Source organism: Aspergillus nidulans, chromosome I (assembly GCF_000011425.1).
Source record: "Aspergillus nidulans FGSC A4 chromosome I".
NCBI lineage: Eukaryota > Fungi > Ascomycota > Eurotiomycetes > Eurotiales > Aspergillaceae > Aspergillus > Aspergillus nidulans.
This window is the reverse complement of record NC_066257.1, coordinates 701,882-714,990: the sequence shown is the minus strand read 5'-3', so window position 1 is coordinate 714,990 and position 13,109 is coordinate 701,882. Positions and strand designations below refer to the sequence as shown.

General features: G+C 51.7%; 5 protein-coding genes across 5 annotated transcripts, besides 1 other annotated feature; 3 read left to right on the top strand and 2 right to left on the bottom strand.

The window, feature by feature from the left end:
• Nucleotides 1–13,109: part of a sequence feature (contig 1.107 303..444822(-1)) that runs on past both edges of the window.
• ANIA_06264 (LIM domain-binding protein) lies at nucleotides 1,274–2,672 on the top strand (the record flags this gene model as incomplete). Its single annotated transcript, XM_050611473.1, has 4 exons — nucleotides 1,274–1,408; nucleotides 1,475–1,762; nucleotides 1,825–2,085; nucleotides 2,259–2,672. The coding sequence occupies 4 exons, from the start codon at nucleotides 1,274–1,276 to the stop codon at nucleotides 2,670–2,672; spliced, it is 1,098 nt and encodes a 365-aa protein (XP_050466950.1).
• Nucleotides 3,484–5,505, bottom strand: ANIA_06265 (WDR46/Utp7 family WD40 repeat domain-containing protein). The gene is made up of 2 exons (XM_658777.2): nucleotides 4,762–5,505; nucleotides 3,484–4,711 (listed from the first exon to the last, which is right to left on the bottom strand). Exons 1-2 carry the CDS (start codon nucleotides 5,392–5,394, stop codon nucleotides 3,737–3,739), a joined length of 1,608 nt encoding a protein of 535 aa, XP_663869.1. The 5' UTR covers nucleotides 5,395–5,505; the 3' UTR covers nucleotides 3,484–3,736.
• On the top strand, nucleotides 5,757–8,423 carry ANIA_06266 (small subunit rRNA maturation protein TSR1; the record flags this gene model as incomplete). The annotated part of the gene is made up of 2 exons (XM_658778.2): nucleotides 5,757–5,868; nucleotides 5,928–8,423. 2 exons carry the CDS (start codon nucleotides 5,757–5,759, stop codon nucleotides 8,246–8,248), a joined length of 2,433 nt encoding a protein of 810 aa, XP_663870.1. The 3' UTR covers nucleotides 8,249–8,423.
• Nucleotides 8,435–9,904, bottom strand: sec17 (alpha-soluble NSF attachment protein SEC17). Its single transcript, XM_658779.2, has 5 exons — nucleotides 9,814–9,904; nucleotides 9,629–9,752; nucleotides 9,236–9,542; nucleotides 8,998–9,172; nucleotides 8,435–8,944 (listed from the first exon to the last, which is right to left on the bottom strand). Exons 1-5 carry the CDS (start codon nucleotides 9,844–9,846, stop codon nucleotides 8,702–8,704), a joined length of 882 nt encoding a protein of 293 aa, XP_663871.1. The 5' UTR covers nucleotides 9,847–9,904; the 3' UTR covers nucleotides 8,435–8,701.
• ANIA_06268 (DUF726 domain protein) lies at nucleotides 10,138–13,049 on the top strand (the record flags this gene model as incomplete). The annotated part of the gene is made up of 2 exons (XM_658780.1): nucleotides 10,138–10,680; nucleotides 10,971–13,049. 2 exons carry the CDS (start codon nucleotides 10,138–10,140, stop codon nucleotides 13,047–13,049), a joined length of 2,622 nt encoding a protein of 873 aa, XP_663872.1.

The window sequence follows — 13,109 nt, the reverse complement described above, 5'->3', positions numbered from 1 at the left end:
AGGCTGTGGGGTCCCCGATATCGGTGACTTCGTAGCCCGGCGATGATGATGGCGCAGCCATTCGCTGCCCATCCAGGCATGGCCGGCCACCCGGGTCTTCCTCCGGGTCACGCATTGGCTCCTGGTCAACACCCGAATGCTCATCCAGGTGCAATGATGCAGCAAGTACACCCTGGCGTGTCTGGACCTGGCCCGCAGGTTTCCCAAGGCGGTCCGATGATGGGACAAATGCCTCCAGGAGCGGGAACGACTGGTCCAGGAGGGCCCGTACAGGCTCACGCTCTCTCCCACCTTGGGCCGCAGCCACACTTATTCCAACAGCCACCATACGCGCAGAATTGTACGTCGTCCCTCTAAAATGCCATTACCTGGTTGAAGGACTTTCCTAGTTGGCACACTCCCCTGAATTGCTTCTGGTCATGGTCACCGGCTGACACGTCTCTTAATAGTCGGCGGGAATCCGCAGCTCCTTCAGCAGCACCACCAAAACATGATCAGACAGCGCATGATGTTTCAGCAGCAAGCACAACAAGCACAGCAAGGCCAACCCCAACATCAGCAGCCACAGCAACCACAGCCGCAGCACGGCGGTCTCTCTGTCTCTCTCCCGAACGGAACGCAAGCCTTAAGCGCAGCGCACATGGTCGCCATGCAGAATCCGGCGATGCGACCGGCGAATATGCAGCAAATGCAGCAGCTACAGCAGATGTCACACGGACAACCCCAGAATATCCAGCAACAACAGCAGCTCTTCGTAATGCAGCAAGCTGCACAGGCTCAGGCCCAAGCCCAGGCCCAGGCTCAGGCTCAAGCCCAAGCTCAAGCCCAAGCCCAAGCCCAAGCCCAGCAAGCTCAACAAGCGCAACAAGTTCAGCAGCAGAATGCTGTTCAACAGGGCCAACACACCCCGCAACAGCGACCGGCGCCCCAACCTCAAAATGTGCACGATGCGCAAAGTGCCACTCCGCAACCTCAGCCAGGTCCGCCACCGCATCAAGGGAGCGCAACTCCCCAGCCGAACCCTCCTCAAGTCTCGTCCTCTCAGCCGCCGCAGCAGCAACCAGTAGTCACCCAACAATCGCAGCCCACACCGAATCTCGCCCCCCAGCAACTTCCTCAGGCTCAGCAGCCCGGCCAGCAGCCGCATCCGCAACAACCCCAACAACAAGCCCAACCGCAGCAGCCGCAGCAGCAGCCGCAAGCACAGTCGCAAGCACAATCTCAACAGGGCCAACCGCACCCGGGTCAGCAGCAAGGCCAGCAACCCCACCCAATGGCCGCAGAAGCCTTGAAAGCCCAACAACAACATCAACAAAACGCTGCAATGTTGATGCAGCAGCGAATGGCCATGAGGGGACAATCGGTCCTAGTCCTAGGTAATTTTGCCGAACAACTGAGCAGCTTTACGGTATGTCACTCTTGCTATTCCCAACACTTAATGATCGTTAATAAATTGAAACTAACATGGGCGCAGAGCCGTGGAGAAGCGGCCGATTTGGCGTACTGGTCAAGCTTTGTTGACAGATTCTATTCACCCACTGGGGTTCTCCGTCAGGGCGTGTTCAATAACCAAGCTGGTGCTAAGCAGTTTGAAATTGCAACACCAGCGCTTGCGCGGTATTATTTGACACAATTTGCGAGTGGGATTCGACAGATTCAGATGCTTATTGAAGGGCCTCGAGAAAAGGATCTTCCTAACGGAGGTCATCTTGTCGAGTGTCCTAAAGCTTTCTTCATCTACTGGTTCACAAACGATGCACAGGTGAGTTGCTGATTATTTTCCTTCCAAAGTTAACCAATTGTCCGTGCTAAAGCTTTTGCTAGCTTTTCACTACCGGCACCTTGAAGGCGCAGTTTGACTTTCAAAACAAAATTGAAGTTCTTGATATTGTTGTTATGAGCCATACGGAGTATCTTCCCCGAAGCCAGTTACAGGCTTTGGAGCTTGATCAGAAACAAAGCCCTAAGCTCACTAAGAACGGCAAGCGAGCCTCGCAGAAGCAGCCTCAGCAGCCCGCATTTACGTTGCCCGAGTCTATGGTAACTTCTAATGGGGTCCCTTATCCCGTATTGCAGTTTTTAGAGGTATGTTGCTCTGCTTCGCTGCCATGAAAAGATTGGTTCTAACGTCTGTGAGTGTATAGGTGGCCGAGACAATATCTCAAATGCAGCTTCTGTTCCAATACTCGCACCAAAATCCGAATTTAACTCCATCTGAATCGTTGCGGAGTCTCGTAAGCAACATGCAAGCTAGCCAGAACGCGAACCCTGTTTTCATGCAGGGCAATATGAACCCTGCAATGCAGCCGGGTCCGAACGCGCGAGCACCTAGCATGGGCGGGCCGAATCAATTCGCTTCCCCGGGGATGGCCCATCTCAATCTACCCGTTGGTGCGCAAGGCTCGCCCCATCTCCCGGGATCAGCCCATCCAAGCCCTGGTCAGAGCAATCTTTCGGGACCTCCAGCAATTGGGCCACAAGGCCAAATGCCACAGCAAGTTGGTAGCGCTAGCGCAAGCCCTAATGTGAGCAACAAGCGTCGACGGGCTAGTACCGTCAAAATGGAGGGTGAGGAGGCCGGCGGAGAGGTTAACGGCGCCGCTTCCGGGGGTGCCAAAGTCAAGGCTAGCCCTCGGGTAGGAGGCAAGAGGCAGAAAGGGACTGCCGCCTGACCTTTGCAGAGAACTAATTATTTATTTCCGGTTTTATATCAATCTAAAGAGGTTGGGAATGGCGTATGTTCGGTTACATTGTCGCTAATTGCTTTGAGTTGCATGGGAAGTCTCCCTGTTGCTTTATTTCATTGAACATATCGGATGGTGGTCTTTCGCTTATTTGGTGTCCCTGTTGAACGAAGTGATGGTCAGTACCGGCTGTTTATACCGTCAGAGGACGGTATAAACTGGGTTAGGCTTATGGGATCACTGGACGTGAAGTCCTTGCGTTTCACAACCGAAATCCGCTTGCTTTGGGGTCAGTGCCTCAGCTCTTTGTACTCTATTCCCATGATCATCCTTGCATTGGCCTCGTTGCTTCTTTGGTCTGCTGTTTTCCCGGAGTTGACATTCCGTGACCTTTGCCTCTATCTGATGGAGGTTGATACCTTGTCGTTGAGCCTGATTCCCGATAAGCGTTACAGATGTTGCGTCTAATGCTGGTTGATGTTATTTGCTCATTGTTTTTTGCTCTTGATCTACTCTACAGTGATACTCATGATCTTCATGGCGATTTGCTTAGGCGTTAGTTGGGATTTACTTCACCTGGAATTCATCCGCGCCGTGTTAGGAACCATCTTAAGGATTATCCTCTTTCTGTGTATCGTATTTTGCCGTATTTTTCATGACTGCTGAACAGGTAGGCTCAAATATGGAAAGTTGAGCTCCCATGCCACATTTCAGATGATGGACAGGTCAAGATGCTACCAAACTGCAGCAAATTTTGGCGGACTGGCCGTCAGCCTGTTACATTGCGAGGGACACAGACAGCAGCGCATAATTACACATTCAAAATTACAAATTTAGATATGCTAACACTCTTCACTAACATACCCGACCCAACGCCCTCAAATGCATGTTTATGACAGATCCGCAGTGCGACACGCGCTCTACTAATCAGGGTATCTGAGTACTCACTCGTCATCCAGCGACAACGCCAGAAACAAATAAAGACCGGCCAAGAGTACAGCCAAAGGAAAAGCGAAAAGGCAAGAACCGAGAGAAGAAAGACAAAGAGAAGATTATATGTCTTTCTTCGCAAACCTCGCCAAAGCGGGTCCCAACTCCTCTCTCTCGGCTCTGTATCTTTCTTTCGCACGCGCCGAACGCTCCTTGTGCAAAGCCTGCGCCTTGAGAAGCTTCTCGTCGATGACGTTCCGCCTTCCCTTCTTCCGCAGATACTTCCGCAGCGCACTGTTCCGGCCGCGGCCGCGATTCTTGAGTTTTTCGATGGTATCTTCCGGCCGACGATCGAGGTCTTTCTCTTCGCGGCTTCGCTTGTCGCTGACGGTGTCCACCTTGCCGACGAAGTTGGGATCCAACGAGATCATACCGGGCTGGAGCTTGTTCAGGAGCGCCCGCACCTCGGCTTCCTGGCGCTGCTTGGGGTTCTCGTAGGGGTTTACTTCCAGAGCGTCGAAGTTTGGTTCGCCCGCACCGGGAACAATGATGCTAGCGAAGCCCTTGTCGTGCGCAACGCCGAGTATATCCTCGTAGGGCGCCCAGCGGAGATTTTCAATCCGCTGGCCGTCGCCGCCCCAGGACATGTAGGGGGATTGTACTTTTCCAACGTCCGCGGTGGCGGCGTCGAAGAGACCCCGCCAGACACTAACCTGAGTGCCCCAGCCGACGGCTGTGAGGCCACGGTCGGAGATGGAGACGGCGGCACCGGGCTGGTGGCAGGAGTAGGAGTGAACCTCGCGATACATTCGAATATCCCATACTTGCATTTTGAGATCTTGACCTGTTGAGACCATGTAGCGGCCTTGTCGGTCAATTGCCATTGAGCGGACAGGGCCCCGGTGGACGAGGGCCTTTACGAGCGGGGTTTGTGTGTTCGGTGACCAAAGAGTCACGGTACCATTTTGGTGGCCAACGTGCATGATTGCATTCCAGGGGTTTTGGGCGAGGGATGTTGGGGCTCCAACTTTCGTGGGAATCTCGGCGACGAGTTGGCCGGTTGATGTGTCTGTGTATTTGAGATGGCCGCTCATTTGCTATACTTCGTTAGAATATGAGATACCGAAATGCGGTATGTATAACTCACAGCTGAAGCAAGGAGGAAATGGTAGGGAAGGAATTCGAGAAAGCAGGGCTCAACAATCCTGTCCAGATTGTGCAGCTCAACACCTTGGCTGTCATAGATATAGACTGACTTCTTCTGAGCAACTGCAAAGTACTGGTTGTTGTGAAGCCACCGCGCATCCCTCACAGTCTCCCGTAGATGCAACTCACACCCCAACTTCCCATTTCGCCAATCCATCGTCGCGATATGTCCCTTCCGCCCCGCTAACAGCAGTTCGCGGCCATTCCGTGTATAGTCTGCTCGGTAAGGCCCGAAATCCTCCAGCTTTAACTCAAACTTCTTCTTCGCCGTTTCAATCCCGACACTCGCTGCGATCTCGTCCTGACGCACCCGGTATGTCCTTTCCATCTCTCCCTCCGGCTCGAGGAATCCAGCCTCATGCTCCAGAAGGATCTCGGCGTCTTTGGCGCGGAGTGCGGCATTCTTGTACTTTTCTTCGACGGCTTGTAAGTTGCTTCGCAGTTTCTTATCTCGTACGCTGTGGGTATGAACGGCCTTGCCACGGCCGTATTTCTTCTGAGCTTCGATTAAGCGTTTGTTTTCCTTGCGCTGCTTGGTTGGCACAATGGCCTTTGTCGGCGCAGAGTCCGCCATGGCGTCGACGGCCTTATTTATTTCGTAAGACTTCGCAGATAGTCGGACGAAGATGTCGCAAAGTATGCCCGGACCGTTTCAAAGTGTTTATTCAAGCTGCTTAAAACTTTGAAGATGACGGAGAAATTTAATTTTTATTCTGCAGAAAATAAGCGCCAAGACCGCCTTTCTGGATGCTCGCTTGTTTTTTTCCTCCACCGCCTAATTTTTTCAACAGACTCCGATCTATATTGCTACTCACGCTCACTGAGAGCCTTACTTGTTTGTGCTGATTTAATCTCCTCTTGTGAATCAAAGTTAGTTGTCAGCTCGGCAATCTGGCATCTCTCCCGTTTCGATTCAAGGGCTCCGCCGGTGCCAATATGGCGCCTACCTCGACGGTGCAACATCACCACCGTTCCACAACAAAGACTACGCACAAACCTTACAAGTCTGGCCATGCTTCTAAGCGTGCCTTGAAGGACCAGGCTAAAGGTATGATCATGATCAGCTACTGATGTGCAGCGAAAGTGGGCGAGACTGACTATCGCCAGGCAAGGTGGAAAGAGCAGAGCGGGGTACTCGCAAGACCCCTCATCAGCAACTTATGTCGAAACTTGATCGAAGGAATCAGGCTCGTCAGAAGCAGCAGAATAAGCAGCAGGAAAGGGCTCAGGCTATAAGTATTTTTTCCGGTCAAAATGGAGCACCGCGTCACGTTGCCATTGTTCCGCTCTCTATCGATATCGATACCACGGCTATTATTAAGGCGCTGAACGAAAGTGTCGATGTCACCAGCGATGTGTTCCCAGACACCATTTCCCGTGTTCGAATTGATCGGTTCCGACAAAACTTGCAGTATATCCCGGCCAAGTATGATCTGATGAGCGCATTGGATGCTTGCCGAATGGCAGACTTTGTCGTTCTCGCAATCTCCGCACACTTGGAGGTGGAGGAGCAAGGCGAACTGCTGCTGAGGTCAATTGAGGGTCAGGGAGTGTCAAATGTTATTGCGGTGGTACAGGGCCTTGACAAGATCAACCCTCCCAAGAAACGTCCCCAGGTAGCCGGATCGCTTAAGTCATTCTTGAACCATTTCTACCCATCAATCGACAAGGTACTTTCTATCGATTCGCGACAAGAATGCTCGAATGCCATTCGATCTCTCTGCACTGCAACACCTAAGGGCATACGATGGCGCGATGATCGGAGTTGGATGCTCATCGAGGATGTCAAGTGGCCTGAAAGCGCTTCGCCCGAAGTAGACGATGTGGTGTTGACTGGTGTTGTACGCGGGAAAGGCTTAAAGGCGGATCGCTTGGTGCACGTCCCTGGCTGGGGCGATTTCCAGATCGATTCTATCACCGCTGCTCCGCTACCTACTGCGCGATCCAAGCGCGACGATGCAATGAACGTAGATGAAAGCGAAGCGCCTCAGTTACTGGACAGTCCATCTGCGGATCGTGATGACCTGGCTACAGTTGCTCCAGAGGAAATCGAAATGGAAGATGATATTGAGTCCATGCCAGACACAGATAGGAAGGGTGTGCTTCTTGATGATCACCACTACTTTTCCGACGACGACGACCACATCCCGGCCAAACCGAAAAGGCTGCCAAAAGGTACCTCTGAGTACCAATCCCACTGGTTCTTGGATGATGTATCGGACTCTGGATCTGACGTTATGGACGATGACGATGAGGAGGATATGCAAATGGACGTCTCCGGTGCTCCCGAAGACGGCGTATTCCCCGATAACCACGACGCCATGACAGAAGGCGGACCTTCTGAATACCCTCAGTCAGAGATGTTCCTCGACCCGTCACCAGAGGATGAAGCACAGCAACTGGAAGAGTACAGAGCCAGCCGTAGGAATGAAGCGAAAGATGACCTAGAATTCCCTGACGAGATTGAGCTTCACCCCAACGTCCTCGCGCGCGAACGCTTGGCTCGATACCGAGGGATGAAAAGCCTCAAGACTAGTCCCTGGAACACAGCGGAGGACCGGCCACACGAGCCCGAGGACTGGCGCCGTCTACTTCAATTCGGCGATTACAAGGGGTCCAAGAACAGGATTCTCAGAGAAGCTCTCGTCGGCGGCGTCAACCCAGGCACCCGCGTCGATGTCCACCTCCGCGCAGTCCCTGCCTTGCTCCGCAACAGACCCCAACCCTTATCTCTCTTCTCTCTTCTCCGCCATGAACACAAGCACACAGTCGTCAACATCAATATGCACCTCAATGCTGCCGTCGAAGAGCCGATCAAATCCAAGCAAGAACTCATAGTCCAGTACGGCCCGCGCCGCTTAATCGTCAACCCTGTTTTCTCCTCCGCAGACAACACCCCCAACAACGTCCACAAGTTCGACCGCTTCCTCCACCCAGGTCGCAGTGCGGTCGCAACCTGGATCGGTCCTCTCACATGGGGCTCTGTTCCTGTTCTCGTCTTCAAATCCCGCAAGACGTCTGCTGACCCAGAAATCCTCGACTCTGCTGACGCTCCGGAATCAACAACAGCTGTGGGCTTCTCAACATCTACCCTTGAGCTTATTGGCACGGGCACCGTCGTGGCTCCAGACCCAACTCGTGTCGTCGCCAAACGCGCCATCATAACCGGCCACCCGTATAAGATCCACAAGCGCGTTGTCACGGTCCGCTACATGTTCTTTAATGCCGAGGACGTCAACTGGTTTAAGGCTTTGCAGCTGTGGACTAGACGTGGACGCAGCGGGTTCATCAAGGAGAGTCTTGGTACGCATGGTTACTTCAAGTGTACCTTTGACGGAAAAATCAACCCGCAAGATTCGGTTGGAATCAGTCTGTACAAGCGTGTGTTCCCGCGAAAGGCGAGGGCTTTGGAGGAGGTTGCGAACTAAGCAACCAGCCCTTTTATCCGCGCCTACTGCTTTATATTGGTTCTTGGGGTAGTTTGTTGATGATGGTGAGGCAAAGAAGAGGAATAATATGATACCATAAAGTGGACTGCATGATATGACGAACTTCCTGACTTCAGTTACTTGGGAATATTCTCTAAAAAGTCATTTGGGCTATATAAATAGATGTCGTTGAACGGCGAACCAGACCGTAATGAATTATGATTGGACTCCTGCATACTTCATGATAATACCTACCTAGTCCTACCAAATCACCAAAGCGTAAATAAGCCGGCGAAAGAGAGCAAAGTCAACCATTCTACCTAGCGAGAAAAAGTAACAGGAGTTATTTCGATCACGTTTGAATGTTGTCATGTCAAACGAAATCCAAACCCTGTGTTGGCGATCGAAGGGACGGTGAGTAGAGAGAGGGACAACTCGAAAAGGATTTGAAGCTCAAGCAAAATCATCTTCCTCGGGCCCTTCGATTCCGTTTTTTACTCGCAACAAGATGGTTGTCTTCCACTTGTCTAGCTTGCTGAGCTGGTCGAACTGGAAGAGCTTATCGGCGAATGCTTCCTGGTCGTGCGCTTCAATGGTTTGAATCAGGTCTACTAAAAGCTGGTGTTCTCTTGTAGAGGCGAATGTGGGATCAATGTCGCGATAGCTCTCTAGCGCGCGGTTGGCGGAGACCATGTCCTGTTTGCGAATCAGTGAGCAGAAACATAGTAGATTATGTGCAGGTAACGAACTTGAGTAGCTAGGTGGCAAAGCCCGGCCTTGAGAAGGTAATCCTTGACGGACCATTTCATCAGACCGTTGTTGATGGACGAGCGGCCAATGCGCTCATAGTGCTCAATAGCCTTGTAGTAATCACTTTCCAGCGCGGCCAGATCGGCAGCTTTAAGGTAATGCTTGTTTGCGAGGCTGCACGGGGCGAATATTAGAGACATGAAAAGCTGTAAGATCAGGGAGTTGGTGTATACTCACGCCTCGGCATTATCAGCATCGAACCACTCCGCAGCCTTCTCATAAGCCTCCAGCGCGTTCTTTATATCCCCTAATTCTTGCTCATAAACTTCTGCCAGATACTGCTGCTGAGAAGCCGCCCGACGCAGGTTCCCGTTCAGCACGTAGTGCTGGATAGCAGTAGAAAGCACACGGACGGCATCCTCGGGATCTGACTTGCGGTAGACCTTGAATGCCTCTTGCAAGGTATTGGCGGCGTCACCGGGCTCATTAAGATTTTGGGTCTGAATGGCCGCGGCTTTTTCAAATGCTTGACCGGCTTCTTTGTCTAATTTATTGCGATAGTCGAGGTGTCAGTGAAGTCACTAACCTAGGGGACATTTCCCACGAAGAGACGGAGTGGGGGGTGTATACTCAGTTTCTGAATTCGAAACGCATTCGCAGCCTGTGTGTATAGATCTGCTGCATTCTCATATTTCTCTGTACGGCCACCGAAGAAGCTGAAGCCACCGGAGGCACTTTGAAGCGCTTTATCGGCCTAAGGTGGGAGGTTAGGGATCGCTGTTGATAGCGGGGCGGCAAATGAATGAACAGCGTACTTTCTGAAGAAGGGCACGGGGGTCTGCGGTCATGTTGTTGGGAGTAGGAGTAACGTGTATGAAGACTTGAATAAATGGATGTAAGGTCAAATCTAGATAGACACGCTGGCTATAGCGAAGGTTGTTCGAATTGGGGAGCTGTTCGCATCATCGTCACTGCCAAGAACTCTGATCCTCTGCCGGGGCGGTGTCCCTTGAACTTTCAATCCGCTGTCCATTTCTTGTTGCTTGACTTTTTTTTTTTTCCACCATTTGAGGCCACATTTTAAACAACAAGGAGAAACGAATATCACAGTCCCTTGGCATCCTATTATGCTTGCCACAATGTTCCATCGCGCAACTCCTCGCTCACTTTCCCTAATTCCCGGCCTACGGATTGTCCGCACTAGACCGCGATGTTACTCTTCTAACTCGAACGATACTGATATCCCGTCGATCCTAGCAAAGCCAACATGGTCTGTCCGCTCATTGCTTCCCGATCACGCCGCGAAACCGTCCCCCTCTGTCACCCCCGCGGAGCTCAAACATTTACTTCGCCTATCGGCTCTGCCTCAGCCATCGAGCCCAGAGGAGGAAGAACAGATACTCGAAACTCTCGAGTCCCAAATTCACTTCGTAAAAGAGATTCAGAAAGTAGACACCACGGGAGTTGAGCCTCTGCAGGCTATTCGGGATGAGAGCCCTGAGGCAATGAGAGAGAATACAATTGGATTGGAGCAGCTCAGGGAGGCTATGTCGAAGGAACGAGTGATCGGCCGCAACAAGAGAATCCAACGCATTGAATCAGCTAGAAATGAAAGGCCCGATGGGGATGTCTGGGATGGAAATGCGCTTGGCTATGCATCCAAGACAAAGGGAAATTTTTTTGTTGTTGACACTGCAAATTCCTGAGCTATTGCTTGGCTCCAGATTCCCCTTGCACCGCGGATTCATTTTCGCTCGAGACTCCGGTTCCTCAATCATCAATTGTTGCCTATTTTGAGCCTCCGCTCGTTGCGTCACTGGCCTAGTTTGGCTGACTCATCACCCTCACATGGACCCATCAACTCGACAATTTGCTTCTTTCTCCATTCAATCGCCCGTATAGGGCAGCAGTTGTTCACCCACCATTGATAGGATCTGGTGTAACTGTACACTCAATGTGGAAAAAATTCAAGGACTTTGGGTCGGACGCTAAGGGGCAGCTGAGGGACAAGGCGGATTCAAAAAATGACCAAGACCTGACAACCATTCTCAGTCGGCCCCAGCGCGCAGACCTTACAGTTCTCATCGCTGAGATCACACAGCATATGAGGAAGTCTCTCGACAAGACTTTCAAGGCACCAGATGCACAGCAGTTCGCAACCAAACACCTAATTGACCTGAACGATGAGAATGATGCTTCAACCCCGGATACGCAGAAACCAAAAGACCTAAATGATAAAGCGCGCATAGAATATGTGCCTACCGCTGAAGACACAAAAGCTGAGGCCAATATCTTGACTCAATTTGACGATTGGGCAGACTCAGTACTTCTCCGAGTTGGCGAGGTTGTAAATCGGGCCTCTGAGGAGCAGAACGAAAACGAAGAAGCAGGGTTCGATTTACAGTATGAACGACCCCGAAGCTCATATGATGATGAGGACGATAACACCTGGAGTCGACTTTCTGAGGTTTATCATCCAATTGAGACGGCGTTAATCCATCTTCCGAAGCCCAAGAGGTTACTGATCCTGCATTCTCTGCTGCTTTTGATGCTGAGTCTGGAACATTACAATGCCAACTCTCGAGTTCTCATGTTATATGCTGCTTCCAGCTTAGGCCTGGGCATCAAAACACTAAATCAAGATGAAGTCAAAGTTTCGAGAGGGCTACTAGATGCTGCTCTTCAACTTCCTGCAAATTCGGACGCTCAAGCTCAAGGTAGAGAAAGCGACCCATCCAGAAAATGGAAAGTCGGTATTGCATCTGTTGCTGGAGCTGTTTTGATTGGCGTTACTGGAGGACTCGCGGCGCCCTTTATTGCGGCAGGGTTAGGAACGGTGATGGGAGGACTTGGCTTGGGGGCCACGGCTGCTGCAGGGTATCTTGGTGCCGTTGCTGGAAGCGGTGTCATTGTTGGCGGAATTTTTGGTGCTTACGGTGGGCGTATGACAGGACGCATGATGGATAAATATGCTCGTGAGGTGGATGATTTCGCCTTTTTGCCTATTCACGGATCTCGAAAGCATTTTAACGATGAAAAAGAAGCAGCCCGAGAGGATCATCGTCTTCGAGTCACGATTGGTATCACCGGATGGCTCACCGAAGAGGACAACTTTGTCGTTCCTTGGCGAGTCATTGGTAAAGACTCTGAAGTATTTGGTCTTCGCTGGGAGACGAAACCTCTTTTAGATCTTGGGCATGCGATAGATCGTCTGGTCACCAGTGCCGCCTGGTCAGCCGGCCGTCACGTTCTGACCAAAACAATCTTTGCAGGCCTTATCAGTGCGCTAACCTTGCCCGTTGGGCTTATGAAAGTTGCCGGCATCGCTGACAACCCGTTCAGTGTGGCCAAATCTCGTGCAGACAAGGCCGGCGAAGTCCTTGCCGATGCGCTGATAAGCAAAGTACAAGGCGAAAGACCTGTCACGCTCATCGGTTACTCGTTAGGATCTCGAGTTATCTTCTCGTGTCTTCAAACTTTATCCAAAAGACACGCGTATGGGTTGATCGAGTCCGCAATTTTCATGGGAGCGCCAACGCCTTCCGATACACCAGACTGGCGCCGCATGCGGCGCGTTGTCAGCGGCCGGCTTGTCAATGTCTATTCAGGGAATGACTCTGTTTTGGCGTTCCTTTATAGGACAAGTAGTCTCCAGCTCGGCGTTGCAGGGCTACAAGCTATTGAGAACGTCCCTGGGGTCGAGAATCTTGACGTGAGCGACATCATCAACGGGCACCTCCGCTACCAGTATCTCCTTGGGCGAATACTCCGTACAGTTGGGTTGGAATGTATCAGTGCTCGGGAGGTGGCACGAGAAGAGGCAGCCTTGAAGGCAAAGGACTACAAGCAGGAACAACAACGGATCCAAAATGAGCGCCGCGCTGGAATTGAGGGGGACACTGAAGAGGCTCGCAGGAAGCTGGAAAGCGGCGAGATCGCTGCTGAGGAAGAGGCTATTCCACAGCCACACCCGGAGGCCCGCCATGCTATACCGCGTCGTCCTCTTCCTGTGAGATCAGCTCAAGAGAATAAAGAGAAAGACCAAGCTTAACTCTGTCGTCTTGGTTATATGAAGGCGGACCGAGCTATAATAGTCTTCCTTTAAGGATCC

Excerpts from the sequence above, each read along its gene's own strand:
- ANIA_06265 (XM_658777.2), bottom strand. The coding sequence starts at position 5,394 with ATGGCGGACTCTGCGCCGACAAAGGCCATTGTGCCAACCAAGCAGCGC. Across the intron at positions 4,712-4,761 it reads ATTTCCTCCTTGCTTCAGCT|CAAATGAGCGGCCATCTCAA; the intron begins GTGAGTTATACA and ends AACGAAGTATAG.
- sec17 (XM_658779.2), bottom strand. The coding sequence starts at position 9,846 with ATGACCGCAGACCCCCGTGCCCTTCTTCAGAAA. Across the intron at positions 9,543-9,628 it reads GTTTCGAATTCAGAAACTGA|ACAAAGAAGCCGGTCAAGCA; the intron begins GTATACACCCCC and ends GCAATAAATTAG. Across the intron at positions 9,173-9,235 it reads GATGCTGATAATGCCGAGGC|CCTCGCAAACAAGCATTACC; the intron begins GTGAGTATACAC and ends CGCCCCGTGCAG.